A 24,586-nucleotide genomic window follows, 5' to 3' on the forward strand; every position below is an offset into this window, starting at 1 on the left:
AACAAGCTGTTAATATAATTGTGTTAATGGAAACAGCTATAAATACAAAGCTATATCTGGTTACTCTCTGGTATTATATCAAAGATGGGAAGCTTTCATGTGCAAATATAATATAAAATTTCAAAGTCTTGCACTGGGATTCTTCTTTGCTCATTTCACATTACTAATGAAAACAAAACCAAATATCAGTAATAATAGTAAATACACATCCAGTGCATTGGTATGGAATTGATTAGCCTGAATGTGGGATTAGTAAAGCATAGGGTGAAACAGGTTGGCAGACTCAAAGTGGCAAGGGCAGAAGGTGTTTGCCTGGTCTCGGGCTTCTGTACCTCTAATAGCCCTAGGTAGCCTAGAGCAGGACTGCAAGAGGCTGTGCAAGCCAGAGGGGAGAACGTAGATATTGTTTTGCTTGAAGGAAAGAAGTAGGATGGTGGTGTGCCCTTCTCTGAAGAGAAAAGATTTCCAAGATGCTGTCACTGAAATGTAGTTTGATGTTGGATACAATGGGAGTCTGAAAAATCCCAAGGCGGGACCAAGCAGGGCAGTCCTTTTATGGGTGGATAACTCGAAGTAAGAAGGAGGTTGAAAATGGTAACTGGCCAAATACTATGGGGGGGAAAAAATTTAACAGATGGAAGTGGGGACAGTGAGAGCTGGCATGGCTAGGCAGCAGGGGATACTAGCTGCCCATGGGGATAGTTGCTGTCAACACATGGTATGTGGCTACTATGTAAAGCAGAAGCCTGCTGCAGGCCTGGTATGTGTCAAGGAGGATGTTTTGAACAGGTGCTGTCAAACCTCAGAGCTGATTGTGGGATGCTCTTATGCAAGTTCTTTCCAACTGAAATGCAGTATGAAAGCTTTTGGGAAAGTGGAGTAGGGTACAACACCCTAACAGATGTGATCTTCCTTCTAAGTCTGCACTTCTGGACCTTTGCTGACCCTGTCAGTTAGCCCTTCAAATTGTTTGTATTAGAAATCAGCTGAAAAAAAAAAAATGCATTTCTTTGCTTTTCCCTCCCCTCTTTCTCACCATCAGCTTCAAGTAGGTATCACATCTTAAATTGTATAATGATCTTGGGACCGTTCTCCACAATCTTACCTAGCCCTCTAGCTTTCACACTGCCTGCTTGCTTGATCTTGGGTCTTGTCATGTGAAGGAAATAGCTGTTAAGGAAGGCATGTCACACCTCTGCGGTTGCTGAGATTTATGTTCTTTAGTTCAGTTGGGATAAAAAAAAAAGCTGTTGGAAATCCCCAGTCAGGACTCGTATGAGATATGACTGCTGCTGAGTGATAAGAACAGATTTGTGTGCAGCTTAGAATGCTCCATGTATGCAATGATTTGAAAAACATTTCAGAAGGGAGACTTGTTCCTCTTTCCAAATTATGTTTTTAATGTTATCTATCAAATGCAAACTGAAAACAGTGGAGAAGCAGATATATTTCAAATTTTCATGCATCTCTGACAGTGAGCTTGCGTGGGAGAAACTTCATTATTGCTATGAAGTGACTCTTTTCTTTGTAATGCACTTTCAAAGAGGTTAGGAAGAAAATTCATCTCTTCCTAGATGGCACAGAGATGAACTCTATCTGATTTGAATAAAATTGGCAGGCTTTTACTTGAAATTTTGCAAAGATTAAGATTACTCGAGTTGTCTGGTGTTTTTATATTCAAGGACACAAAAGAAAGCTAAATTAAAGTGTGAATTTCAAATGGCTTTGTTAAACTGCAGCAAAACTCTGCGTATAGAAAAACCTCAGATTTTATCTGACCTTAGTAGGAGTTGCAATAAGGCTTGTGATGAGCTGATTCCAATTGTTTCATACCTTTGGCCTTCCCAACTCCTCACCAGCCATGCTGTGAAGGATAGAAATTTGATAGCAGCATAAAAGAAACTATGAAAATGATTCTGAGTAAGGAGAAAGTGATCCTTGCTTGAGGAGAGCATATCCAAAATGAACAAAGAGTAGCTCAGCTTGGAATCTCTGCATGAAATGCAGTTAAGTGCTGATTGAAAAAAAAAAAATAAAAAATTCACTCAGCTTTCAGAAACAACACCAAGTGGTGATGCAAAGGTGAATCTCTATACCCATTATAAAAATTATCAATATCCTCTATCAGTCTATTGCTTTTTTTCTTCAAAACAATGATTTCAGTTAATTTGCCTTCAGTTTGAAGATATTGTTTTCTTCTTAGTGTGGAGAGAAAAGTACATTAAAGAGCATGCAGGGATAGTTTTAAAAAAAAACATGATATGAAGGTAAGCAGAATAGGACAAATCTTGTGATTTTCTGATGAATGTCAATTATGCATGTGCTGAATCTGAAAAAAAGATATGATAAAACTATATGCGTCTGAAAATGAGAAAGCTTTGAAATAATTCTGCTAATTATTGTTTGCTTAAAAAGGATATGATTGTTATGTTTGAATAGCATTTACAAGAGATTTCAGCTTGCTGCAAATCCGTTTATGAATCAGGAATAGAGTAAGCACATAGGTGTTGTGAACACTGTCCTGACCTCCACGCTTGTGATGTTTAGTTAGCATTCTTCAGGTACAAGAGTTATTTCAGAAATCGCTGGTTACAGTGTCAATAGCTGCTCAGTACTGGAGTTCATCAAAGAACTGTAAAGCTCTTGTCACAGGAAAAACAAGCTAAGTTTTGAAAATATGGAGATGTTTTATAAGAGCAATTGTTGCCATAGCCTGGTTGGAGGTTCACGCAATCTGTTTGACGATCATCAAAGCTTGAAATAATGGGAAAGTTTGAAAAGGCCAAAATAAAACAGATTATTACAGTATTTTAAAGATCTGACTCATATAGGTCAGTCATGTTTCATGATTGACCCAGATGGATTTGAAAGGGTGGGGTATGGGATAACATAAAGGCAGTGTCTTTGTGAATGGAACTCTGATGGTTTTTTGGGGGAAGAAGAGAAAAGAAAGTATGTTTACATTTGCTATTCTGGTGATGAAAGAGTCTAAATATCTACTTGATAATGCTAATAGTCCCTAAGTTTTTAAGAGTGTCTGAATAATCTAATTCTAACAATAATTGATCAAATTTGTAGCCAGCCCCTAGTTCAATGAAGAGGCAACAATAGCAAGTGAGCTCTGTGAGGTGGCTGGAAATTTGAGCAAAAATGCATCCATGATGCATTTAGTTTTGATGAATGATGGAAGACTACCTGTGGCAATGATGCAGGAAAGTATTAGGTCAAGGTGAATAATCAATTGAATGCAAGCTCAGAGTGTGCTCTGGTGGTTAAGAAAGCAAATGCAATCCTTCAGCATTCAGACTGGAAAGTACTAGATAGGAAGAAGAAAATGGAGCTACTGTTTTTTATGCTACAACTGGAGAGGTTAGTGCTATTTTTGTTTCTCTTCTTTGTGCATAAAGAAGCAGCTGAAAAATTCTGCCCCTACAGCAAGGGCTGAGTTTGTCTACCACATACCTGTAGACGTGTCTCTGCATGACACCTTTTGCATAGGCCACAGATTCAGCTTGGTCTGCAGAGCTGATTGGGAAGGCTTGGATCTGCACCATTGAGTGTATATTTAGATTTTCCTGCTGCTATTCCATTTCTTCTTCCCAACCCAATTAAAAATCTGGCTGCTGTCTCTCTATCGAATGTTAATACAAACACCTGTGAACCAGATGTGTACAGCTGTAAGACTGTCAGTGCTGATCCATCATCAGAGCTACAAGCTGATTCATTGGGCAGTTAGAAAACAATTTGTTTTTCCTTTTTTTCTGTCCCTCCTGCCCATTTTTAATCCTCTTGTTTTCTTAGTGTTTACTCTCTACTGCTTCCTGCTGCAGCAAGTTTGTGGGATGAGTCTTGCTCAGACTTTATCTGTCTCTCAGATAATAAAACAAAGAACCTAAACCATAAGAGTACTTTTTTTTTTTTTTCTGGCTGCCGAGTGACTGGTTTGTACTGACTAATGATAAATTAAAGTCAGTATTACATGCTAGCGCATGAAAAACTCCTTGAAAAACAGTACTGTGAGAGTTACACCAGGCAGGATTATAATTTTCTTCCCTCACCTCTATGAGAAAAATTATACTGTGGGATGCAAAAATGTTGTAGAGAGACTTGTTGTAGAATGGGAAGCAGTCTTGTGGCTTTTGTGAAGGTTAACGCTTGAATCAGCAGGAAAAAGCAGTTCCTCAAACTTGAGGGACACAAATGGTAATAGCTACAGAGGCAGGGTATAGTAACACTGGAGGTTTTACTGCAGCTCTCTTTGCAAGGCTTTTTGAAAACAGGCTGATGTTAAAGGTCTGTCTTATTCTCTTACACTTTCCTTATGAACTTTGTGTCCTTCTGATCTACTTACAACTCTTCAGTACAGTAACAATGCTTACAGGGGGATTTTTCTGCTGGAGAAAGGAGATTGTTTCAGAAGGACAAGAGGGAAATGGTCTCCCTTGCTAGCAAATTATCTGAGAGAGTTTCATTTGCTCAGCTGACATGGTGGTAATGCATAGTTTATGTGAATATGACAGATTATGGGAGTAAGGTAAATCTCTTATAATAGAGGGGGTAAGGCAGTGGTCTCGTGCAGAGAAGGTGTCAGTTGCTATGTATGAAGCAAAAGAAAAAGGGAGGCTATCTCACTGTCCTGTTAGCCTTGCTTGTGCAGAACTTGTGCTTTTACTTAGCAAAGCACTGCTTGTGCTAGCAGAGTTCCTGCCTCCTTAGATAATTCAGATTATTCAGTCTTAGCAAAACCAACTGACTTTTATCTGAAGGTGGTACTACTTTATCAGTGGTATGGTACTACTAATTTATAGTCAGTATTTACCATGTCATGCTTACTTGAGGAAAAGTCCTACTGACTTCAGCTTATTTGAACAAAGATTTTCTTTAAAGAAGTGGTGCTGTTGTAAACGTGAAGAAGATTTTTTTTCAACTGTTATTGTTGTGGGATGCTGAAAGCAGCAAATCTGAAATGTAGACTGGACAATGAGAGGATACGCTTAAATTAGGGTGTAGATCATTTGGAAAACAGTCCAAATGCCTCTGGAAAGTAAATTTGTACATATAGTCTTTTTATTAGATTAGAATGTTCATTCTCAAGAGACCAGAAGATGACTCATAAGGTTCCTTTCCACCCAGCACCCCAGTCTGTCCAGATCTCACTGAATGGCAGCACAGCCTTCTGGTGTGTCTGGAAACACCTCTTCTAGGGTAGAAGTTCATTGCTTTCCCTCTGCTTCTCCCCTTACCTTGTGAGGTGTATTATATACCAGCAGTCATTGATGCCTGTACTCTCTCAGGAGCAAAAGAAATCCATGAATTTTCTGTGAGCATCTCCAAGCAAAAGCTGACCTGTGTTATGTAGCTAGTGTTGGCTGCTTTTTTTCCCCTGGGGAGCCGTGAATAATAGTGGTGCTAAAAATTAAAATTTGGTAGGAAGGTCTTGAGATTCGTTGTAGAGTTGAGTTTTCTCTGAAGTAATAACAAAATTACAATGGATAACTTGTGTACCCTGTGTTTGAATCAAATACTCTTTTAAGATTTAGCACAAAACTGCATATCCTATATTACTGTTGGCTTACTTTGTGAAACAGGTAGTTTGCATAGAAAGTTTTTACTTATTAATCTCTTCTCATCCAAGTTCCGTGTATGTAGGTCACTAAGTAAGTAATGCCTTTTACTTGGAAACTGAAAAAAGTACAAAGAGCACAATAACACTGATAGTTCTCAGATACAAAGCATTGTTTCCCCATAGTCATCACCACTGGCTATGCATTTTTACCTGTGATGAACAGAAGCCTGCATAAAAATCTGCACGCGCAGAAGTGACCCACTGTTCTGCAGCTCCTGCAATGATATTGTTGCTAGGAAAGTGTCAGCTCAGGTAGATGGAAGTAAAAAAGCCAAATCCAGACAGTGGCGGTGGTAGGAAAGTCTGGTCAAGACTGGCAGTATGCTCCACAGTCTTCAGACAAGAATGGGGCGTGGTGTTATAGTTGTAAGAGAGAAGTCTTCTCTGGCCTGACCCTGTATATTTGAGCCTTCAGCATAGATGTCGTGGTTTTATGATTTTGGTTATCGGTATTCCACATCATAACATCACGTGACAGGGTTTGACTGCTGATGCTCAAGTTCCGGGTGCCTGTCCGGAGGAGAAGAACTACATTTCCCCACCGCCTCACTGTGCTCACAGCCACTGATTGGTCTCTATGAACATTCATCAAGTATTGACAAATGTCAACGGATGCAGTTTTTTCATGTGGAGGAATTCAGTGACACACCTTTGCTTTATATGCCCTTCCCTGTCAGACATCATTTTGCCAGACTGTCCCTTTGCTGACATCTGTTACGTGGCAACAAAATACAGTGGAATATTGGCAGGAAGTTTCAACCTCTGCTGCCATACCAACATCTACCTCTGTAGTCATAGGCCAACACAGTAAAATAGGAGGCATTACTTTCAGAGCAGCCATTGTAACATATAAAAGTGCAAATTACTCATCCTACTTTTTGCCCATTATGCTTTCTACTAGGTTAGCTCTCACTGCTTATATTCAGTCTCCTTATGAACTTGAATCATGTGTGTGAAACAAACATCTGTACTAAAAGTGATTGTTTCTCTGAAGAGGAAAATGGGCACCTAGGTGGATAACAGAAAGGAAAGAAATATTTTGTTTCTGATCTGCTTTCTTAGTGATAAATTTACAGTGTCGTGGAAATTGTACAGCAAAGTACAACTTTGTACAATTGTAGCTGTCCATTCTCTGTGAGATCAGGACTGAATTTACCATGGTACAGCTGTGTACTTCAATGTTTTTTAATTAGTGCCTGCTCACTGGGAACACTTTTACTGGGCAAATCAAGAATTCCTCAGCATCCCTGTTTGTGACCAGTTTCTAAAGATCAAAACTTCCTTTCCTCTTCTGTATTTCCAGTGTTGCTTTTTAGTTTAGGACCAAATATGGGGGATTATTAATAAATGGTCAGAGTGGAAAAGATGAACCAAACTTAGCTGGCGTTTGAATTTATGTAGGCTTGAAAACTTAAAGTTTGTGAGAATGCTCCTTGCAACCAAATACAGTGCGTGCTCAGTTTAGTTCGTTTTTTGCCTTGTGCATTTGTGCTGCAGTCCGTGTTGTTACTGATCTCCTAAAACTTTCAGACCTCTTACATGGTTTCATCTGTTTATTCTAGGAATGGGAGTTTATAGTAATGCTGTTTATACTAAAGATGGGTGAACCATTATAGCAAGTGGAGAGATCATCGTGAACCTTTGCCCTGAACTCAAATCAAACTTTGTGACTTTAAAGTCCTGTTTCAGTGTTCAGTGTCACTGTACTTCATTCTGTCAGGACTTGAAACAAGTGCCAAAATATAAATGGTATAAATTTCCAGTGTCAGCCTCAGATTTCACAAGCAAATCTACTGTCATGAGAGAGTTTATGGAGTTTCAGACCTCACAAGCTTCAGGTAGTGAGCTTTCTAACTCCTGCTGCTTAGTGCAGCTTGCCCAATGGGGTTTGCCCATCACTATGTCATAATATGCCTATGGAACAAGATGCTATTTTTTTGAAATAATAAGCATTCTTTTGGGGAAATGTGTGCAAATGATTGCTTATGGATGAAATACTAGAACGTAAATGTCATGTAGCTACATTTTCCTGCTTTCACACAAGGACCATCTTGACTTGACCTTTCTCTCATACATGTTGCAAATCTGTTACCTAATTCTTCTATGAAATTATGCTGGAGCTGTCTAGGTGCAGAATAACAAAGTAAACTGTCTTTTGGACTCTATATTTTACAAAATATGACTAGTATGTTTCTGGAACCTAGGTTTCTCCAAATTTATTTGCTGTTGAGAAGGTTTCATGGTTTTACATTCCATTCTTGGAACCAGTTTTGAGCAATCCATCTAGTAGAGTCTGATTAGTAGAGCCAATTATAGGAATAATCAATTCAGGTGGTGTCCGTTTTCCTCCTTTCTATTCCCAAGGAGGAACTGTATTCCTTCCTCTCTCTCTGTTTATTGTTGTATCAAAGAATGATCTGATGTTTGTTTTAACAACGAGATGACGCTGAATTCACTGCTGTCCAGCACTCCTTAGAACTGGTGTGCTACTTGAATATTTATATCATACTGACATTTGCTTACTTTAGAGAAAGCTTTATTTCCTTGGAATATTTATCATAGTATCTAGGAATTTCCATGTTAAACTGCTGCTGGATCTGAATGTTGTATATAATTACCTAGGTTCAAGGCCAGTTGCCTAAGGGAAGTCGATTTTCAAAGAACAGAACCAGCTCTGTGGCATTAGCTAGCTGAAGTAAGAGCTGGCAAAGATTTTTCTTGGACTGACATTGAGCAGCCTGGAAACAAAGATTTATACCTCATTTCATGTGTATGGATAGCTTTGTCTGATGTATTAGGGGAAAATTAGAGAAGCCTCTCCCCGCATACCTGGCACCATCGGTGGCGATGATGTGATATCTGATGTGATCTGTTGACCTAGTTATGGTCTTGAATAGAAAATAAATTTGACATCTCTTCCTTCCTGCTTTTTCCCTCCTGATCTCCATCAGTCTTTTTTTTCTGATGGTTAAGGGTGGGGAGGTTGGTGCAGAATTCAGTTCCTGCCTTTCTGATACACTGTGATGCTCTGACCCGCTTTGTACATGGAACAGTAACATCCACTTTGAGACCTGATCAGATCTCAGCCTCCTGTTGTTTCCCATCAGCTTATATGACTCTCTTGGGCTTCTGGGGCTAAAACTGCTCTTTTGCTGCTGTGCATAAAGAGGTGCTGTGATTTATGAATCAATTAATCACTGCATGCTGAGGGGTTGTTCACGGTAGTTAAACAGTGAAAATAAGATGCTTGAGTATATAATAAAGATGGATCATAATGAATATGGCCCTCTACTGCTGAATTCTCTTCCTCTACTTTATCCCAATACTGCTAAACTATCGGTATATGAAATGTTTGTCTTTGATGGCAATGAGTTCATCCAATTTCTTGAAAAAAGTGGTCTTTATTTCCATGATTTTTTTTTTTTTTTTTTGAATCTTCTGGTTTGATTTCAGTTTACTGCCAAATCTGATAAAGCTTCAAAGCAGAAAAAGAAAAATAGGCTCTCATACTACTGCCTGTAAATCTTTTTCACAGTTATAATAAAGTCTACCTTTGTGTCTCCAAAACTTAAGGAGGGGAAGCCTGGCCTGTAAACGCACTCAATTGAGTGCAATTTCCCTAACAATAAACTAAATATGAAGCTTTATTCCTTCATCTACTTTACACATGCTGATCGAGAACTCCTGTTTTTGTTTTTTTTTTTTTTTTTTGGAAAAAAAGAGATAACTTCAGACTAGTGCATAAAAATATTAGTTTCCATTACATAGCTGTTATTGTTTGTTCTGTTTAACACACACATAATTGCTCTGCGTTTGTAAGACTGCAAGATACTGTAAGAACTAATCAAGTTTGGGAAGCCCTGCTATGAATGCAGTTTGGCTTCATGATTTACTGAAGCGCTGTGCAGTTTGAGCCAGCAGTCAATAACTGTAGTCAGATTAGAATGGCATATTTAAAAATCTATTCATTAGTTAAGGATATGAGGCAAGAGGCAATCCAGTCACATGATTTGGCCTCCAAAATACATTTTCCAAGGAGGAAATTGTTCATTACAAATGGTGAAAAGACAGTGAACCTTCCTGATTTCACTGGAGTTGCTCTTGATCTTACCTGTGTAACTAAGAGTAGATTTCATTCAAGTTAGAAATTAAGTGCAGTGGTGTGAAGCAAGTTAATTCATTTTCCCTGCCATGCAGCGGATTTTGTAGTGGAATTATAATACTTGTAATTTATCAGTAAAAGTAAAAAGTATTTCTTTTCAACATAAGCTAGTTTTTCATTTTGTTTAACCTGCTGGCATATATTAACTGTATCTAATGACTTCTGTTTGCTTGCTAAGTTGATCTCATTAATTGGCTTCTGAAATGCACAATCAGCAGTAATAATGCTTTGCTGCACTGACAGTAGTTAAATATTTCTCGTCTGTTTCCCCATCCTTGTCTGTTTTTTAGGACCCAGGATTCTCTTCAGTGATTCATGACAAACTCCAAGTTCCCAATACTATTCGGAAGGCATGGAATGAGAAGGACAACAGATGCGACGTTTGTGCCACACACTTGAACCAGCTGAAGCAAGAGGCCATTCAGATGGTGCTGACCTTAGAGCAGGCTGCCAACTCAGAACATTACGATGCCTCTCCAGGATCACCCCCACCCCTCTCTAATATTCCCGCACTAGTCAGCTCCCGGCACGTGGGCAGCTTACAGCCCAGGGACTGGGCATACATGCCTGCACCTTATGCTACATCTAATTATACAGGCTTCGTTGCCAACAAACACAGTGGAAAACCCAACAGTCTAGGAATTGTTAATGGGGTGGAGAAGAAAAATGGCTCTCCTGGACACCAAGCCAAGGTCAGCTTTCAAATGGCCACCAGCCCCAGCAATGGTAACGTTCTCAATTCTGTGGCTATCCAAGCTCATCAATACCTCGATGGCACTTGGTCTTTGTCAAGAACGAATGGCGTTACTCTATATCCCTACCAAGTAAGTAGTTTTAAACAACAGTGCTTTTTCTTTCTTTCTTTTTTTTTTTTTTTTTTTTTTTCTCCCGTAGAAGCTTGCAGGGGCATGCTAACACTGCTTGGACCTGTTGAGGAGAAGTAGAGCCATTCCTATACAAAGGACTGGAACAAGAAGGGTTTTAAATTCTCTTTTACCTGGTAGGGAATGGAATTGTGAGAGACAGAGATCATGACCAATATTCATTAGAACTACTTTTATTAATGCAGCTGTTATTAATAATAGAGCCAAACTGTTGTTGTTAATAACCGATAACTAGTCACGCAGTGCATTCATTTGTTCCTTCACTCAGATCATGCATCTTACTCATAATACTTGGTTGGAGATTGAGCTTATGGCTGGGAGGCCAACCACGCTTGTTTGTTTATGGGAAGCAGTGCTGATGTACCTGTATTTCTGGCTGGGTATTCGTGAAGTATTCATAGTGTCTTTCTGGTTCATCATTTGCATTTATGGTCCTATTGTCCTTGGGTAGCAGCTACCACATATGTTGATGTAGCTCAAAGTTATACCTATATTATTATTTTTGCTAGTGTGTGCTGGTGGCCTTCTACAGATTAAACTGATTCTTGATGTTTTGATTTGTAGTAGTTCTCATGAATTCAGAAGGACCAGTAATTTCCTCAAGTGTTTGAGGAGCTTAAATGTTTGAGGAAGATAGTCTTGTATTTATCAGCATGTTCTTCTGATCTTTTCTGATCTGCTACTTTTGTTAACCATCCGCATTCATAGGTACCCGTAGAACCCACCCACACTAACTCACACAGAAGGGGGAAGAAGGTTTTGCAAAATACTTAGTTGTAGGTTGTGGGAATTTTAGTGTGCCCAAGCACTTACAGATTGCAACAGAAGCCTATTCTTCTTCAACTCTCCCAGCCATCCCTGTTGGGCATGAATAAGCATCTTTGGAAGTTGGTCTTTCTATTAAGTTATGAACCAACTACAACATAGGTCCCTAAGTTAATACTTAAAAGTTTCTTGGTATGAGAGTGACTAATAACATTGCCTGAAATAAAACAATGTTATTCATAAGCATTAAGTTGTTGCTATGCACCAAAGAAGATGTGGAAAAACTAGTAATGCATTACAATTATTTTACCTGGAAAATATATGACTTTATAGTTTTGTGGATCTATGCTCTAGTGAACTTGAATCACATTTGGGCAGGTTTCTATGTAGTCACACTTTGATCTAAGAAAAAAAAAAAAAAAAAAGAATACACGTTAAGAAAACTGAGTAATAATTTTTATTAGGAAAATTAGTTGGGTCTCATTGCATTCATGATTGTTTAACTCATCTTCTATGAAAATGTCTTTATCTTTTAATAACGTTCATTATTCCTAGGCAGTTTATTTTGTCTTAAAAATACTCACTAAGGAGAATCTAATACTCAAAATTTTCTGGATACCATTTGACTCTACTTAGCACAAAAACTGTTCCTTAGCATTTTCCTCTCCTTTAGCTAAACTTGAAATAGAAAGGATAGTAGCTGCAGTCTGCTATCAGGTTCAACACCTTCCCCCAAACCGAACAACAAAAAAACCCACCAAAAACCCTACTACCCCAGCAGTGCTGGTTTGTGATGGAAGGGTTGAGAGTAAATTTCATAATCTCTGTAGGAATTAAAGCCTTCACATACTGAAATTCTCTCTTTACTCAAATGTCATATTTAATTGTCCAGTCAGGGAATTATAACGATCTTCTTAAACACCTTGCAACGATTTTGTTTGGTTATGTAGTACCTGTGTTGGACTGAAAATTAATCAAATAAGAGTAACAAGTGATCTCTTTGTAACTTGAGGTAGTAAGGAGATGCAAGCTTTGATTTATTTTTTTCTGCTCTTAAATGCAGAAAATGACTTTATTTGCTACATTTTTTTTTTTTTTTTGAACACTTAAGTTCTCTCTCCCCTGTATGTATATGTTTCATTATTTTCTTATTATTGCAGTTACAAAATCCTGCTGGAGAAGAGCACTGTGAGGATGAATCTGTTATCCTATCTTAATTAGAACCCCAATTTTATTTATTCAAAGAAGAATTAAAAAAAAAAAAAACACTAGTTATTTTTAAACATATATATAATTCATATATATATTCATTTTTTTCTTTCCTTAAGAATAGTGATTAATTAAGCTTCACTGTGTGTTAGTTTAGAAGAATAGAAAATAATGGAGAGAATCTATTGGGATAGAAAGCCTTGCACCTCGCACAGAAGTACAGTGATCTTCTTTCTGCATTATAATTTTGTCAAACTGATGTTCAGGGAGAAATCAGTCTCATTGCTTTAGACTTAATGGCGCCTGTTTGTAGGCACCTCCCATTGTAAATTAGCTTCTGTTAGACAGTCCAGATAACTTGACAGAAATGGTTGAGTACCTTGAAACATGACCTTATTTTCTTCCTGCATTATCAGCAAAAAGTGAAATACATTAGACTGGAATAGGCAGTGCCTCAGAACTGATTCATTACAATTTTACTCACTAAAAATATTCCCATTATTGTAATTTTTAGGATGTTGGTTGTTTCTTAGGATCTTCTCCAGACTGCTTTGGGATGAACAAATTGCAGCTTTGGTTTCAATTCTGCTGGAATAAAAGTGTTTTGATATTGTAGGGCTCAGATGCTGCAATAGCATAGGGTAAATCTTAAATGATACCCACTATTCAATCATTTCTGCAGAAAAAGTAATTGCCATCAGGAGTAAAACAAATGCAAATTTATGGATTAGTAATTTAGCATATGTTTACAGCCTGAGAAATAGAAGTAATAATGTCTAACTGGAGATCTTTGTCAGATGTAAAAGAACTGCTGTCATGATACAGACAGTTCAACACTGGAATAAATTTTCTGGAAGCATGTTGGGAACTCACTGTTGGTACCCCTTTAGAATAAGTCAGAGCATTATCTGCTCACAATTGTTTAGGCAAAACTGACCCTACTTGGTGATTACTCCAAATGATCCCCTTGGTCCCCACCAGTCTTGTTTTATGTAATTCCACATTTAGCTACACTTTGACTAGACCTAAAGATCTACTTCCAAAAACTTGTGATCCTCCCTAAACCCGGCTCACAAATGAACAGCTGATGCAGATTTCTCCAAGGAGTTGAATCAAACTTCACTGGCAGGTGGTTCTCTTATGAAACGGAGAATCACATCCAGAGAAAAGAACTGATTAATCTTAAATTGTATAACCCATTAAGAATCTCCTATTAACACTGGAATGCTAAAACGGTTACTTTGTGAGGGTAACTGTAAGCCATTTCTGTTGAATGTGTCTCAGAAAATACCAGCCAAAATTCAGTACAATGAATAGAGTCTGATCATCAGAGGAGAGCATTTGAATAAATACCACGGGGATCTGGCTATGATTTAACACTTGTAAAGGCTTCTGTTGATCTCTTTATATCTCAAAGTGATTTCAGTCCTTCTCTGCTGAGAGAAAATTGTTGAAGTTGTTGAGGTTTTACCTGTAATTATTTGTGCAACTGCAAATGTGAAATCACAGTGTTAAGTACACTTCTCTTGCTTACCAGTTATCATATAATGCTTTTAAAGAATGAGAAACTATTGAGTTTGGGATGGTGTTGCAGGAGCCATGAATACCTTGATGAGATGACTGCTGCTACTTATTTTTATACAGACTATTTTTATACAGACTGTGATTCTAAATTGAATGCATAACTTTTCTATTACTTTGTTATCCAAAGCTGCTAAAAATCTGCTGGTTCAGCTATTTTACCACCACATTAAAGAACAGATTAAATACATTAATAGATTAATGACATAGATTTGAGTCTTTAGTAGTTCAGACTTATGTAGACTTTGCTGTTGAGGGGAAATGAGTAGACAATAGGTGAGTAGATTGAAGTGGTTGCAGTAAAATGCTTCAAAGTAAAAGTGCAGCTCTGTTTTGCAGTAGTCATTCTTCTTTACAATCAGCATCCTCTGTTAGCCTAAATTAACTTCATAGTTCTCCTCTGTTGGTGTACCTCTAAACCTCTAAAGTGTGGCAATGGATGCTTTGTGGTTTGAATTGCAGAATGTTAAATTTCCTTGGTCCCCAGGACACCTCTGGTTATCTTACTAAAACTTCATCTTTTAATGTTCTAGGTTCTAAGTAGATTATTAAAATTCAATATAAAATCAGCAACAGCATGTTTGTAGATCTGAGTGACAGGAAGGTAAGAGAATAAATAGATCTAGGAAGCGCCAACAGCTTCAGGAACAGCGTAGGCTGTGGAAGGGAAGGATGGGGAACAGATAACATGGCTGTTGGTGTGGGTACGGTGAGTACCTCCTGCTTCTGACCTTGAGGTTGTAAAGTTTGAATTTGGTACAGAAAAAGATGTATATGTAAGGCTTTGAGTGGGGATATTGTGGTCATAATGATAGTCAGTGAAAAAGTGCTTCTTTCTTTACTGCACTTGAGAAGACTCTTTTGACCAAAAGTTTGTAAAATGAAATCTTAAACTGCATAGTGCCTCCTGGCCTCAGGCATAATGATCTCAAGTCTATTGAGAAAATTATCAAAGGCTTTGTTTGTGTACAGTTGATGAAAGCCTACTGTGCTTTCTGTTTCCTTTTTATTTAAAATATGTGTTTAGAAGAACACTGTTCTCTGAGAAAGAACCAGCTTTTTATGGAGTTCTGCAGTGATGAATGATTTGTTTGGAGTTTACTTAGGTCATGGCTGTCCCATAACACATCAGTTCTTTCAGGCACGGACTTTTAAAAAGAAACTGGTAATGATTAGATTTGGGCACAAGATGAAGAGTTCAGATACAGAGCCAAAGCCTATGTGTGGGGTGTTCTCATCCAGGATTTTGATTTCAAGCTTTTTTCTTAGTCTCTACTGTCTAATTTCTTTCTTTTCCACTTGCTGCTGCTGTTGCTTCTTCAAGTGTTCAATGTGATAAAGCTAAAATGTTAGTGATTGCTACAACACTGCCACAGTAGCTTTTGAAACATATAGTGCAAGATACAGAAATCATATTACTTGTTCCATCTCAAGGTTGACAAGTGTCTTCCTAGAGCCAGACCCATTTTGCCAAAGCATCTTAACAACAAAAGAAAAGGAGATCTATATACTGCCTTTTCTAATACTGTATTCTTACATGACCACACATGATTCTGCACAAGATCTGTAATACAGGAGGGTTTTTTTTTTTTTGTCTGTGTGCAGTTTGGTTTTGGTCCAGAATTTGTTGGCTTATTTTCAGTCACTGAATGTGTGAGATCTACATTTGAGTGTGGTGGCTCCCTGAACAATGTAGAAAATTTTGTTCCTCTTACTGACTGATCGTAAATGACAATGCTGAGAAACTTTTGCACTTATTTTTTGATTTTTATATTCAGTCACCTGGACTCTAGCAGTGAACTAACTCAGAGAGAGACTGTAGACTGGGAGTGCAGGAATTTTGTTTCCGAAGCTTGTTTGACTGGTCCAAGAAACAGATTGTCAAACAAATTCATTGACACTCAAATTAACATCCTCACTTTAATATCTCAGTTGCCCTTATTCTTCATGCATTAGTTGTTATCTCTGAAGTAGCTTGCTTCTGAGTAAAAAGCCTTTTTAATCCACATCATTAGTAATAAAATATGACCCTACTAAAGTCACAGTATGTCATCAGCTAACGTTTTGCCATGATTGTTTGATCATTCAATTTGTATGTTAGACACACTGGTTATTTGTATTTCATTCCATCCATCCCCTCAACTAACAGCCCAATTGTGGATTCTCTAACACCATCAGGAGGTGAAACTGAAGTCCTCACTAACTGATGGAGGGGTTTCTTTTTTGCATTGCTCTGGGGTGATTTGATCTTGTACGGCATTTTTATGCCTGACTTAATGACCTTAAAATTGTTACTTTCCGCCTTCATGATACCAGGATGATGAAGGGAAGAAAGAAGTAGAATGTATCCCATGGACTGAAAAGAGCTAAGTAGGCTTATCCTATGAGTATGAAAACCCCATGACTCTGATGTGATGTGAGGAAGAAATCTGTGGACTATTACAAGAGTGAGTTAATCCTGTAACTTAGTGAAAGCCAGGAGATCACACAATTAAGGAGGATTTGGACTTTTGGTTTTCTTCCCTACTTTATAGATTAAGAATTTTTTCCAAGTATGAGACCAGTTTCGTTTCTGAAATAATATCTGTGCTCATTGCTTGCATCACTGAACAAAAGAATAAACTGAGAGAAGATATGGTTTAACAGTGAGGATAAATTATGCAGAAATGGGATGGAGTTAGACGACAAACTGATTCATTACACATTTCTCTTTGTTTCCTCTATTGTAAATAAGGTGGCACAGAACCAGTGACCAAAAATAGTCAGCTCCTCCTTATACTTAATTTTATAGTTCAAGAACATAGAGATTCAAAAATTAAGACAGCGTATTCAGAAATGAGAAGAAGAAACATGCTTTTCAAGTGATATACAATTCCGTGGAACCTATTAACATAGAAATAGTGTTGATGCCAAAAGCTTAGGAAAGAACATAAAAGACGTGCTTACATGAGCAGCTAAAACCACCATCAAAATCTTTCTGTTACTTGAGTAATAATAATAATAAGTTTCCATATAACATAAGGTGATTGATATCTTATATTCTCGAGAGAAGGTTTCCTTTAAATATGTAGCTAAGGACTAGTATTCTTGAAACCACCATGGAAGCTTTCCAATACAGGTGCAACTAGGCTGCCTGGGAGAGGGATGTGCTTAGTTAGCGCTTATGCTCTTTGTCTCTTTGTTCTAGAAGTGGCCCTTGAGTGGCAGCTGGAGAGAGAGCCTAGACTAGAGAACGAATCTAGAGAAGGATAAGCACCACATGACAAGAGTGCTGTGTTTTGGATGTATCCCTGTAACAAACAGATTAGAGTCTTTCATAAAATTTCAACAATATTGCTGGGGCTCAGTGTAGTTGTACATTTCATACTTTTCTATTTTGTTCCTACTGCAGTATGTGAAGATTCATTACTTCTAAAAACTTTCTTGAGTTGAATCATTAGTATGAGCAATGTGCTGATCTTAAAAGCTGCATAACGATTCAGTCCAGAGACCGATATTACTTGTGTGTCTTGCTGTTGTTCTACAACTGTTGCAAAAACAAAGGAAACAGAGATGTTTGCTCAAGTGTAACTCATTCCATCTGAGATGTAGGAAGAAGAAAGGTTGACAAAAGAATTAAAAAATTTTTAGTCGTTTTCCTTTAGATTCCTAAGGGGATTCAGCCTTCACACAAAGAGATGCAAATCAGTGTCTTGTCTCCACGATAGACGGATTTGTTTCTCACATTGATGCATGGAATTAAGATAAGATTTAGGGACATCATAATAAATGTGTTGTTCCTTTGATTTTGCTTAGGAATTAGGAGCTGGGCTTTTAATTATGAAGAATTATATTATTGTGCAAAAAATAAACCAACAGTTTTTTTTTTCTTTGATGCTATGCTTTTGAGAAGTAAGGAACAAATAGGGGCTGATATAAATCTAAAATGTGATTCCGCACAGTTATTATGTAAAGCCATTGTTTCCTTTTCTCTGAACTGTTTCTGAAACAGTATTTGAAATGGAGCATCAAATTCACCGCTGGCATAATCTTCTTTTAATTCAGTAGATTTGAAATAAAGCAATTGGTTTTTCCTCTGTCATGAAATAGTTGAGATGAAAATTTTTGGTGTAATGAGAAAAAAGGTCAATAGAATTGTCATTCTGGAGTGATGCCAGACTAGAGGTACGGACTGGGAGATGCATGGCTGGAGAGCAGCCCTTGCAGATAAAGACCCAGGGATGATGATTGATAATAGGTTTAACATGGATCAGCATTGTGCCCTGGCAGCCAAGATGGCAAATTGCATTTTGGGGTGCATTAAACCACAACATAGCCAGTCAAAACAGGTGATAGTCCCACTATTTAGCAGTGGTGTGGTCTTGAATGTTGAATACCTGGGCTTCACAATATAAAAAAGATGTTAAGTCCTTGAAAGCATCTAGAGCAGTTCTCACTGATGACAGGTGACAGAACAAAGGGAAATGGCCTCAAGTTATGCTAGAGTAAGTTTAGGTTGGATATCAGGAAAAATGTCTTTATAGAAATTTGTTAAGCACTGGAATAAGGCTCCCCAGGGAGGTGGTTGAGTCACCATCCCTGGATGTGTTTAAAAACCATTTGGATGTGGTGCTCAGGGACATGATTTAGTGGAGGGTTGTTAGAGTTAAGGTAGTATGGTTAGGTAGTGATTGGATTTGATGATCCTTAAGATCTTTTCCAACCCGAGTGATTCTATGACTCTAACAAAGCTGATAAATGAGGGCTGAAAGGCATATCTTATGAGGGGAGTCTAAGGACACTTGAGTTGTCCAGTCTGTAGAAAAAAGAAGCTGAGAGGTAACCTCATCACTCCCTGCAGCTTCTTGAGGCTTGGAAGTAGGGAGGAAAGTGCTTCACTTATGTTTCCCTAGCTTCTCCCAGGTAACCAATAAACATTGTGGTAACAGCATAAAGTTACCTCAGGAGAGATTCAGACTTAGCATTAGGAAAAATGTATTTACTGTGAAGGTGGTCAAACTCTGTAATAGGTTTCTGAGGGAGGTGTTTGATGACCCATGCCTGTCAGTGTTCAAAAGGCATTTGGATAACGCTCTAAATAATATACTTTAACTTTTGATTATTCCTGAAGTGGTCAGGTGGTTGGACTCATTGCTCTTTGTAGGTCCTTTCCAACTGGACTATTCTATGTTCTGAAGCATTATAAACTTCAGAGATGAGTGTTGTCAGATACAATACATTTGAGGCCTAACTCTATTTTCTCTGACTCCAGGATAATTGTCTTGCAGCTGGTATGACATCAATGTAGTAGAGATAAGAATGAGATCAATGTCCACTCTATAATACCTGGTCAGCTGGAGTGTGAGAATAGCAGTGGTGATGTAAGCGGACATAGAATTTTGTACTCCAAGCAGTCTTGGCTTCCCTTTGTGCTGGTGGATGGAAAGGCTTTTTTCTTCCACATGCCTTTGATCTATCCCTAAGTTGAAGAGTCTGTTGGAATTGCTCTCTTGACAAATGAAAGCTGATCACACAGCAACTTTTGTATAATGCTATTCAGTGGAGAGCAAGGAAAGATTGCATCCATACAGGGGTGAGGAAAAACAACACTCTCACCTAATGAGCCCATCTTTTTAAAAATTCTGCAATGTCTTCTGAGGAGATATGAAATTTCACTTCACTTCACCCAACTAACCCTTCTAACTGACTTAGAACTGCTCCAAAGATCGAAGGGAAGGGAAAGTAATGAGTGTTCATCTTCCAAGACATTGGTCTGTTCTCACTTTGTTACTAGGAAATCTCAGGAGAACCATCTGTAGTTCTGCTTTCATGGGAACACAGCAGTCACCATCACTCATTTCATTAAGGTACTTGAGGACTTTGGTTTTATACATAAAAAAAAAGATAACCTGACTGGTAAACAGGAACATCCAAAGACTGTTCTGCAACAATTGCAAGGTATTAGTAGCGTAGGTAGGGGTGCAAATGAGGTGTTCCTATTGTGATAGCTCTTTGAATCAAGTAAACGTCTGTCACAAGTGGGTTTCAAATTACTTGGTTCTTTTTAAATTATTGAAAATGGCATATAAGTGTGTTTGCTACATAGCTGGATAAATTTATGCACAGGCTTTTGACTAATTCGAAAGATGGAAAAAGAATTATGGGTTAGAACTATACTTAAGGACATTGCTTTTGTTCCTCTAGCTTCATGGTAGATGCATTGATCTCCAGTGAGCATGATTTGGTGTCTCACTGGATAGTTGTAATGCAGTCCTGTAATGTGAATTCTGCAATTCGTTGTATCTTTTACTGCTCTACCTACTGCTTTTTAAGAAGATCTATTGGCTATTAAAAATCAGCCTAAACTCTGCTTTTATTGAAAAAGGTTTTTTTTTGTAATTGTGTAATGTGATATTTTCTTCCCTGTAAGGAAGATATAGCTAATAATTAAATATAAGCCAATTTGAGAATTAGATTTCTGTCACTGAATTTATTTCATTTAGAATAAGAGAAAGAAAAGATTTTTAGTGAATGTTCTATTTTCATAAGATAACTGTTTTGCTTTTTGGCCTCAGATACTTTTGGTCGGGTCAGAATGTCCAGTTGTCAATACCTATGCAAACAGTTTGAAGGACTGAAGATAATATTCTCATGGAGTCAGAGGGAAATATAATGCCAGTTGAAGTACAGGAAAGGATTGATAATCACTGTGAATTTTGCAGGTGGATTTATTTAAATCTTCCATCTTTGTATTAGTTTCTAAAGATGTAACTAGTGTCAGGAAAAAAAATTGCAAGGCTTTATTACTTTTTTTTTTCTTTCTTTTCCAATCCTGGCAAACTTTAGGCCACTGGAGATTGCTGTGTTTTAAATGTAATCTGTGCACACAATCATCTCTGTGCTTTGTTTCTGTGTATTTTCTCAATTGTGGTGAAATACAGAAAACAGAAAATAGTTCAATCATTATTAAAGAAATTATACAGAACACATCTGAAGAAAATGTGAAGTAGTGAGAATTCATCAATTTTAAATTGATCAGTTTCTCTGATCCCTGTAGTTCACTGCCAACACACAGGAAGTAAGAAATGGAGACAACACAATTCTCAGTTGTACCATGAAAATATATTGTGGCAGGTTACATAGATTAGGAGATTTTCCAGGCTTAGAGATGTGGGTTTCTTTGCTTCCTCTTCCAACTCCATCATATATTATGCTTTAATTATATATTAGAAGTGTTTGTCTCTTGCTGCTTCCTCAGTGGTTTGTTCCACTGGGATGATCTGCACTAGGACAAGGAGGCTGCTGGTTCTAGGGCCTCTAAAGATGACAAAGATTTCTAAATGTTTAGAAATGAGAGTGGCCAAAAATATCACAGTCAGTGCTGAGAAACTGGGGTTGATTGGTTTCAATCTTGAAATAAAACCTGGGTGGATTTTTTTATCATCTGTGCAGAGTTTGTGCACTTCAGCATTTACATCAAGGTGTTCCTTTGTTTTCTGAAAAGGAAAGGGAAAAAAAAAAAAAAAAAGGAAAGAAAGGCTTTGTTTTATAAAGAATTTACTTGAATGTATACTCTTGGGAAGATCAAGGTTTTAGAAGTTTTAAATTGACCTATGAAATGTTTAGATTTTAGCATTATTGAAACATTATTTCAACAAGCTTCTGAGTCCAGTGTATGTCTCTCCCACTGTTTACTTAATTTAGCTCCTTATAAAAGGTTGTTTTTTTTTTTTTTTTTTTTTTTTTTGAAAAGAAAAAAAAAAAAAAAAAAAGTAGTTCCAGCAAATGCTACAATCCTGTCACCCTCAAATGATGCTCTGATTTCTCCTAGGGAGCATTCCATAATGATAATCTGCTGAAAAAATCAGGAGCTGAAACTGTAAGCTTTTTTTCCCCTAACCTTTCATAATCACCTGTTGGATAGGATTGGATGCTGTATGCATGAAATCCATTGTAGGTAGGGGTGATATGCAGGAGTGAGTATTTCAGTTCATACTGTCTGGGTTAGTGAAAGGGTTACACTGCCTGTTTTCTACAGCTGCAAAGGCTGTGGTGAGCAGAGCAACTCAGTGGTGGAAAGTCTTCTAGAACTCTGTGAACGTTTTAGTTAATGTATACATATATTGATTCTGCCTCTCATCTTTTGGGCATCCTTGGTTTGTTTTCTTTGTGTACGCACGTATTTCTGCTTATACAGACACAAGTATATCTTTTCTCTGAATTTCTTCTTAGTGAGACTCCTTTTCTGCTTCCAAAGGAAAAGAGAAACTTCAGGATAGATTCTGTTGTAAAATCAATGTGAAATCAAGTTTGCTTCTGTGTATTATAGAACAGCAATTATGCTTTTATGCTTTTAGTAATATTATGCCATCCTGCTGATGTTAAGAAGATCAAAGAGTCAGAGAGCAGTGAGATTTAAAAGTTAATATTATGTAATGGGGAATGTTTCAGCCCCTCTTAAGAGTACTTATTAAGCAGTGGTTCTAGAAAGTTTTTCAAGAGTGGTTCTTTATTATCCTGTGCATTGAATGGTCTTCTCCTGTATGGAGCTGATTCATGTCCATCTTATATTCCCTTTGTCCTGGTGTCAAAATATAATTTGTCAAAATAATAACTGTGCAAAATAATTTACTGTTAAATATGTCTGCAGAATATTTTACAAAATGACAGAGACCTTTTTCCTCATGTATACAGATTACATCACTGCACTCCTACTGACCTTGAGTTGGTGATCTTTCTTTAGGCATGTCACTGTGGAGCAGAAAATCAGTTCATGATGGTCTATTAAAATTTAATTAAAATAAAGGCTTCCTTTCAAAAACTGATTTTAAAGTAACTTCTGAAACTTTCATGTTACAAATTGAGTAAACAAGCTGAAGAGGAAAAATTCAGAACATTTCATGAGCAAATACAAATTCTCTGTGGGGTGCTGAAAGCCAAAATGAAAATGGAAGATAACCATAAGGCATTTATTACAGTTCAGCATGGTTTCCTATATTTCAGATGATTAGCTTGTTTGCTGTTGTTATATTTGGACTTCATTAAATGCATTTAATTAAATCTATTGTAAATCTGTTTTATTCCTAGTGGGCCAGTTAATGTAATTTCAGTGTTTGCTTATAAAAAATATCAACCAACATTTCCTGCACTAATTTTAATCAGTGTTTATCTTTAGGCCCTAGTGGAGTGTGCTTTGTCACTTTAGGTTATTGTGCAAGCTCCTTGGGGCCGTGACTTTTTGATATGTAGAAGAAAGATACTCATTGCTGCTGTGAGTAAAAGGTAGAGAAATAACTTGTTGAAGATTATTTAGGGTGACTTTTATGAGGAAGAAATAAATGTAGCTATAAGACATGACTATACACTTTCAGATAATTTTCATAAGCTGATATTTACTCTTAAGCTTCTGGGTTTTTATTGTTAAGTTTTCCATTAAATTTATTTGTTTAACTGTTTAAATTTAAATGTTATTGTGTACTCCTGTCTCTTAGGCTGGCAGTGGAAAAAGTGACCAGGGTATGTAAAGTATAAACAATAAATGTTAGCAGATGTTAATGGTAAAAGTTAGGCTGCAGTGAGGCAATAATTAATATCAAGAACTGGAAAAACAAGCTGTCCATGTACTGTGAGCTGCCATGAAAATGCACACCAACTGTGCCTATGAAAGAAAGAGTAAATAATTGGCAGTGAGTGTGAGCACTGCATTCTGAAGTTAAACACAGTAACTAGGAAGATGCATAAGACTTTGCACATGAAAGTAATTTATTTGTCTTTTGTCCTTCTTCTAGATAGCAAGTGGCTGATATGAGATCAGCTTCATTCAAGCTGTATGGAAGCTACCCTTGAGTTGATCTGAATTCTGTTTTACTGAAAAATTATCCTGTAGGAATTAAGTGGTTATTATTTGTTCATCCAAGTTCTCATAACAGTTTATACTGACTGAATTTGAAAGAATATCTTCTTTGAGGGATTTTCAGTTCTAGTGTTGCAGGTTAAGAATGTTAAACTGTTTCTCCTCCTGCCTTTTCAGAAAGCGCTGCAGAACACGGCCAAACTACAGCCAGTGGCCCCTTTCCTTCTATCATTTGCTTTTCAGGACCATGCAAGTTTAAAAATGTCTGTAGTTTGTATTTTCCAAATTGATTACTGATTTTCTGAATGCTGTCTGAGGAAAGTAAAGGAGTTGCAACCTAAATCTTAAGTCTGTGGTGAGAAGAAAATTTTGTTAATCTGATATTATTTAACTGGTCAGGAGAGATGAAGAATGGTATCAATTGCCCAGTCTGCAAGTGAATGTGCACTAAATTCTACTTGAGAACTGATAGCACGCTTAAAGTTCTCAGATTAACAGGGACCTACAGGGAAAAGTGGGAGTGTGGT

General features: G+C 37.4%; 1 protein-coding gene across 1 annotated transcript in view; it reads left to right on the top strand.

Annotated features, from left to right (window-relative positions):
• The window catches only part of KIF26B (kinesin family member 26B), a 284,016-nt gene that overhangs the window by 75,585 nt on the left and 183,845 nt on the right, over nucleotides 1-24,586 (top strand). The window contains exon 3 of the mRNA XM_042892546.1: nucleotides 10,079-10,612. Coding sequence (XP_042748480.1) covers nucleotides 10,079-10,612 — 534 coding nt within the window. The remainder of the gene's footprint in view (nucleotides 1-10,078; nucleotides 10,613-24,586) is intronic.

This window comes from Lagopus leucura, unplaced genomic scaffold (genome assembly GCF_019238085.1).
Source record: "Lagopus leucura isolate 7727_CA_CO unplaced genomic scaffold, USGS_WTPT01 Super-Scaffold_73, whole genome shotgun sequence".
Lineage (NCBI taxonomy): Eukaryota > Metazoa > Chordata > Aves > Galliformes > Phasianidae > Lagopus > Lagopus leucura.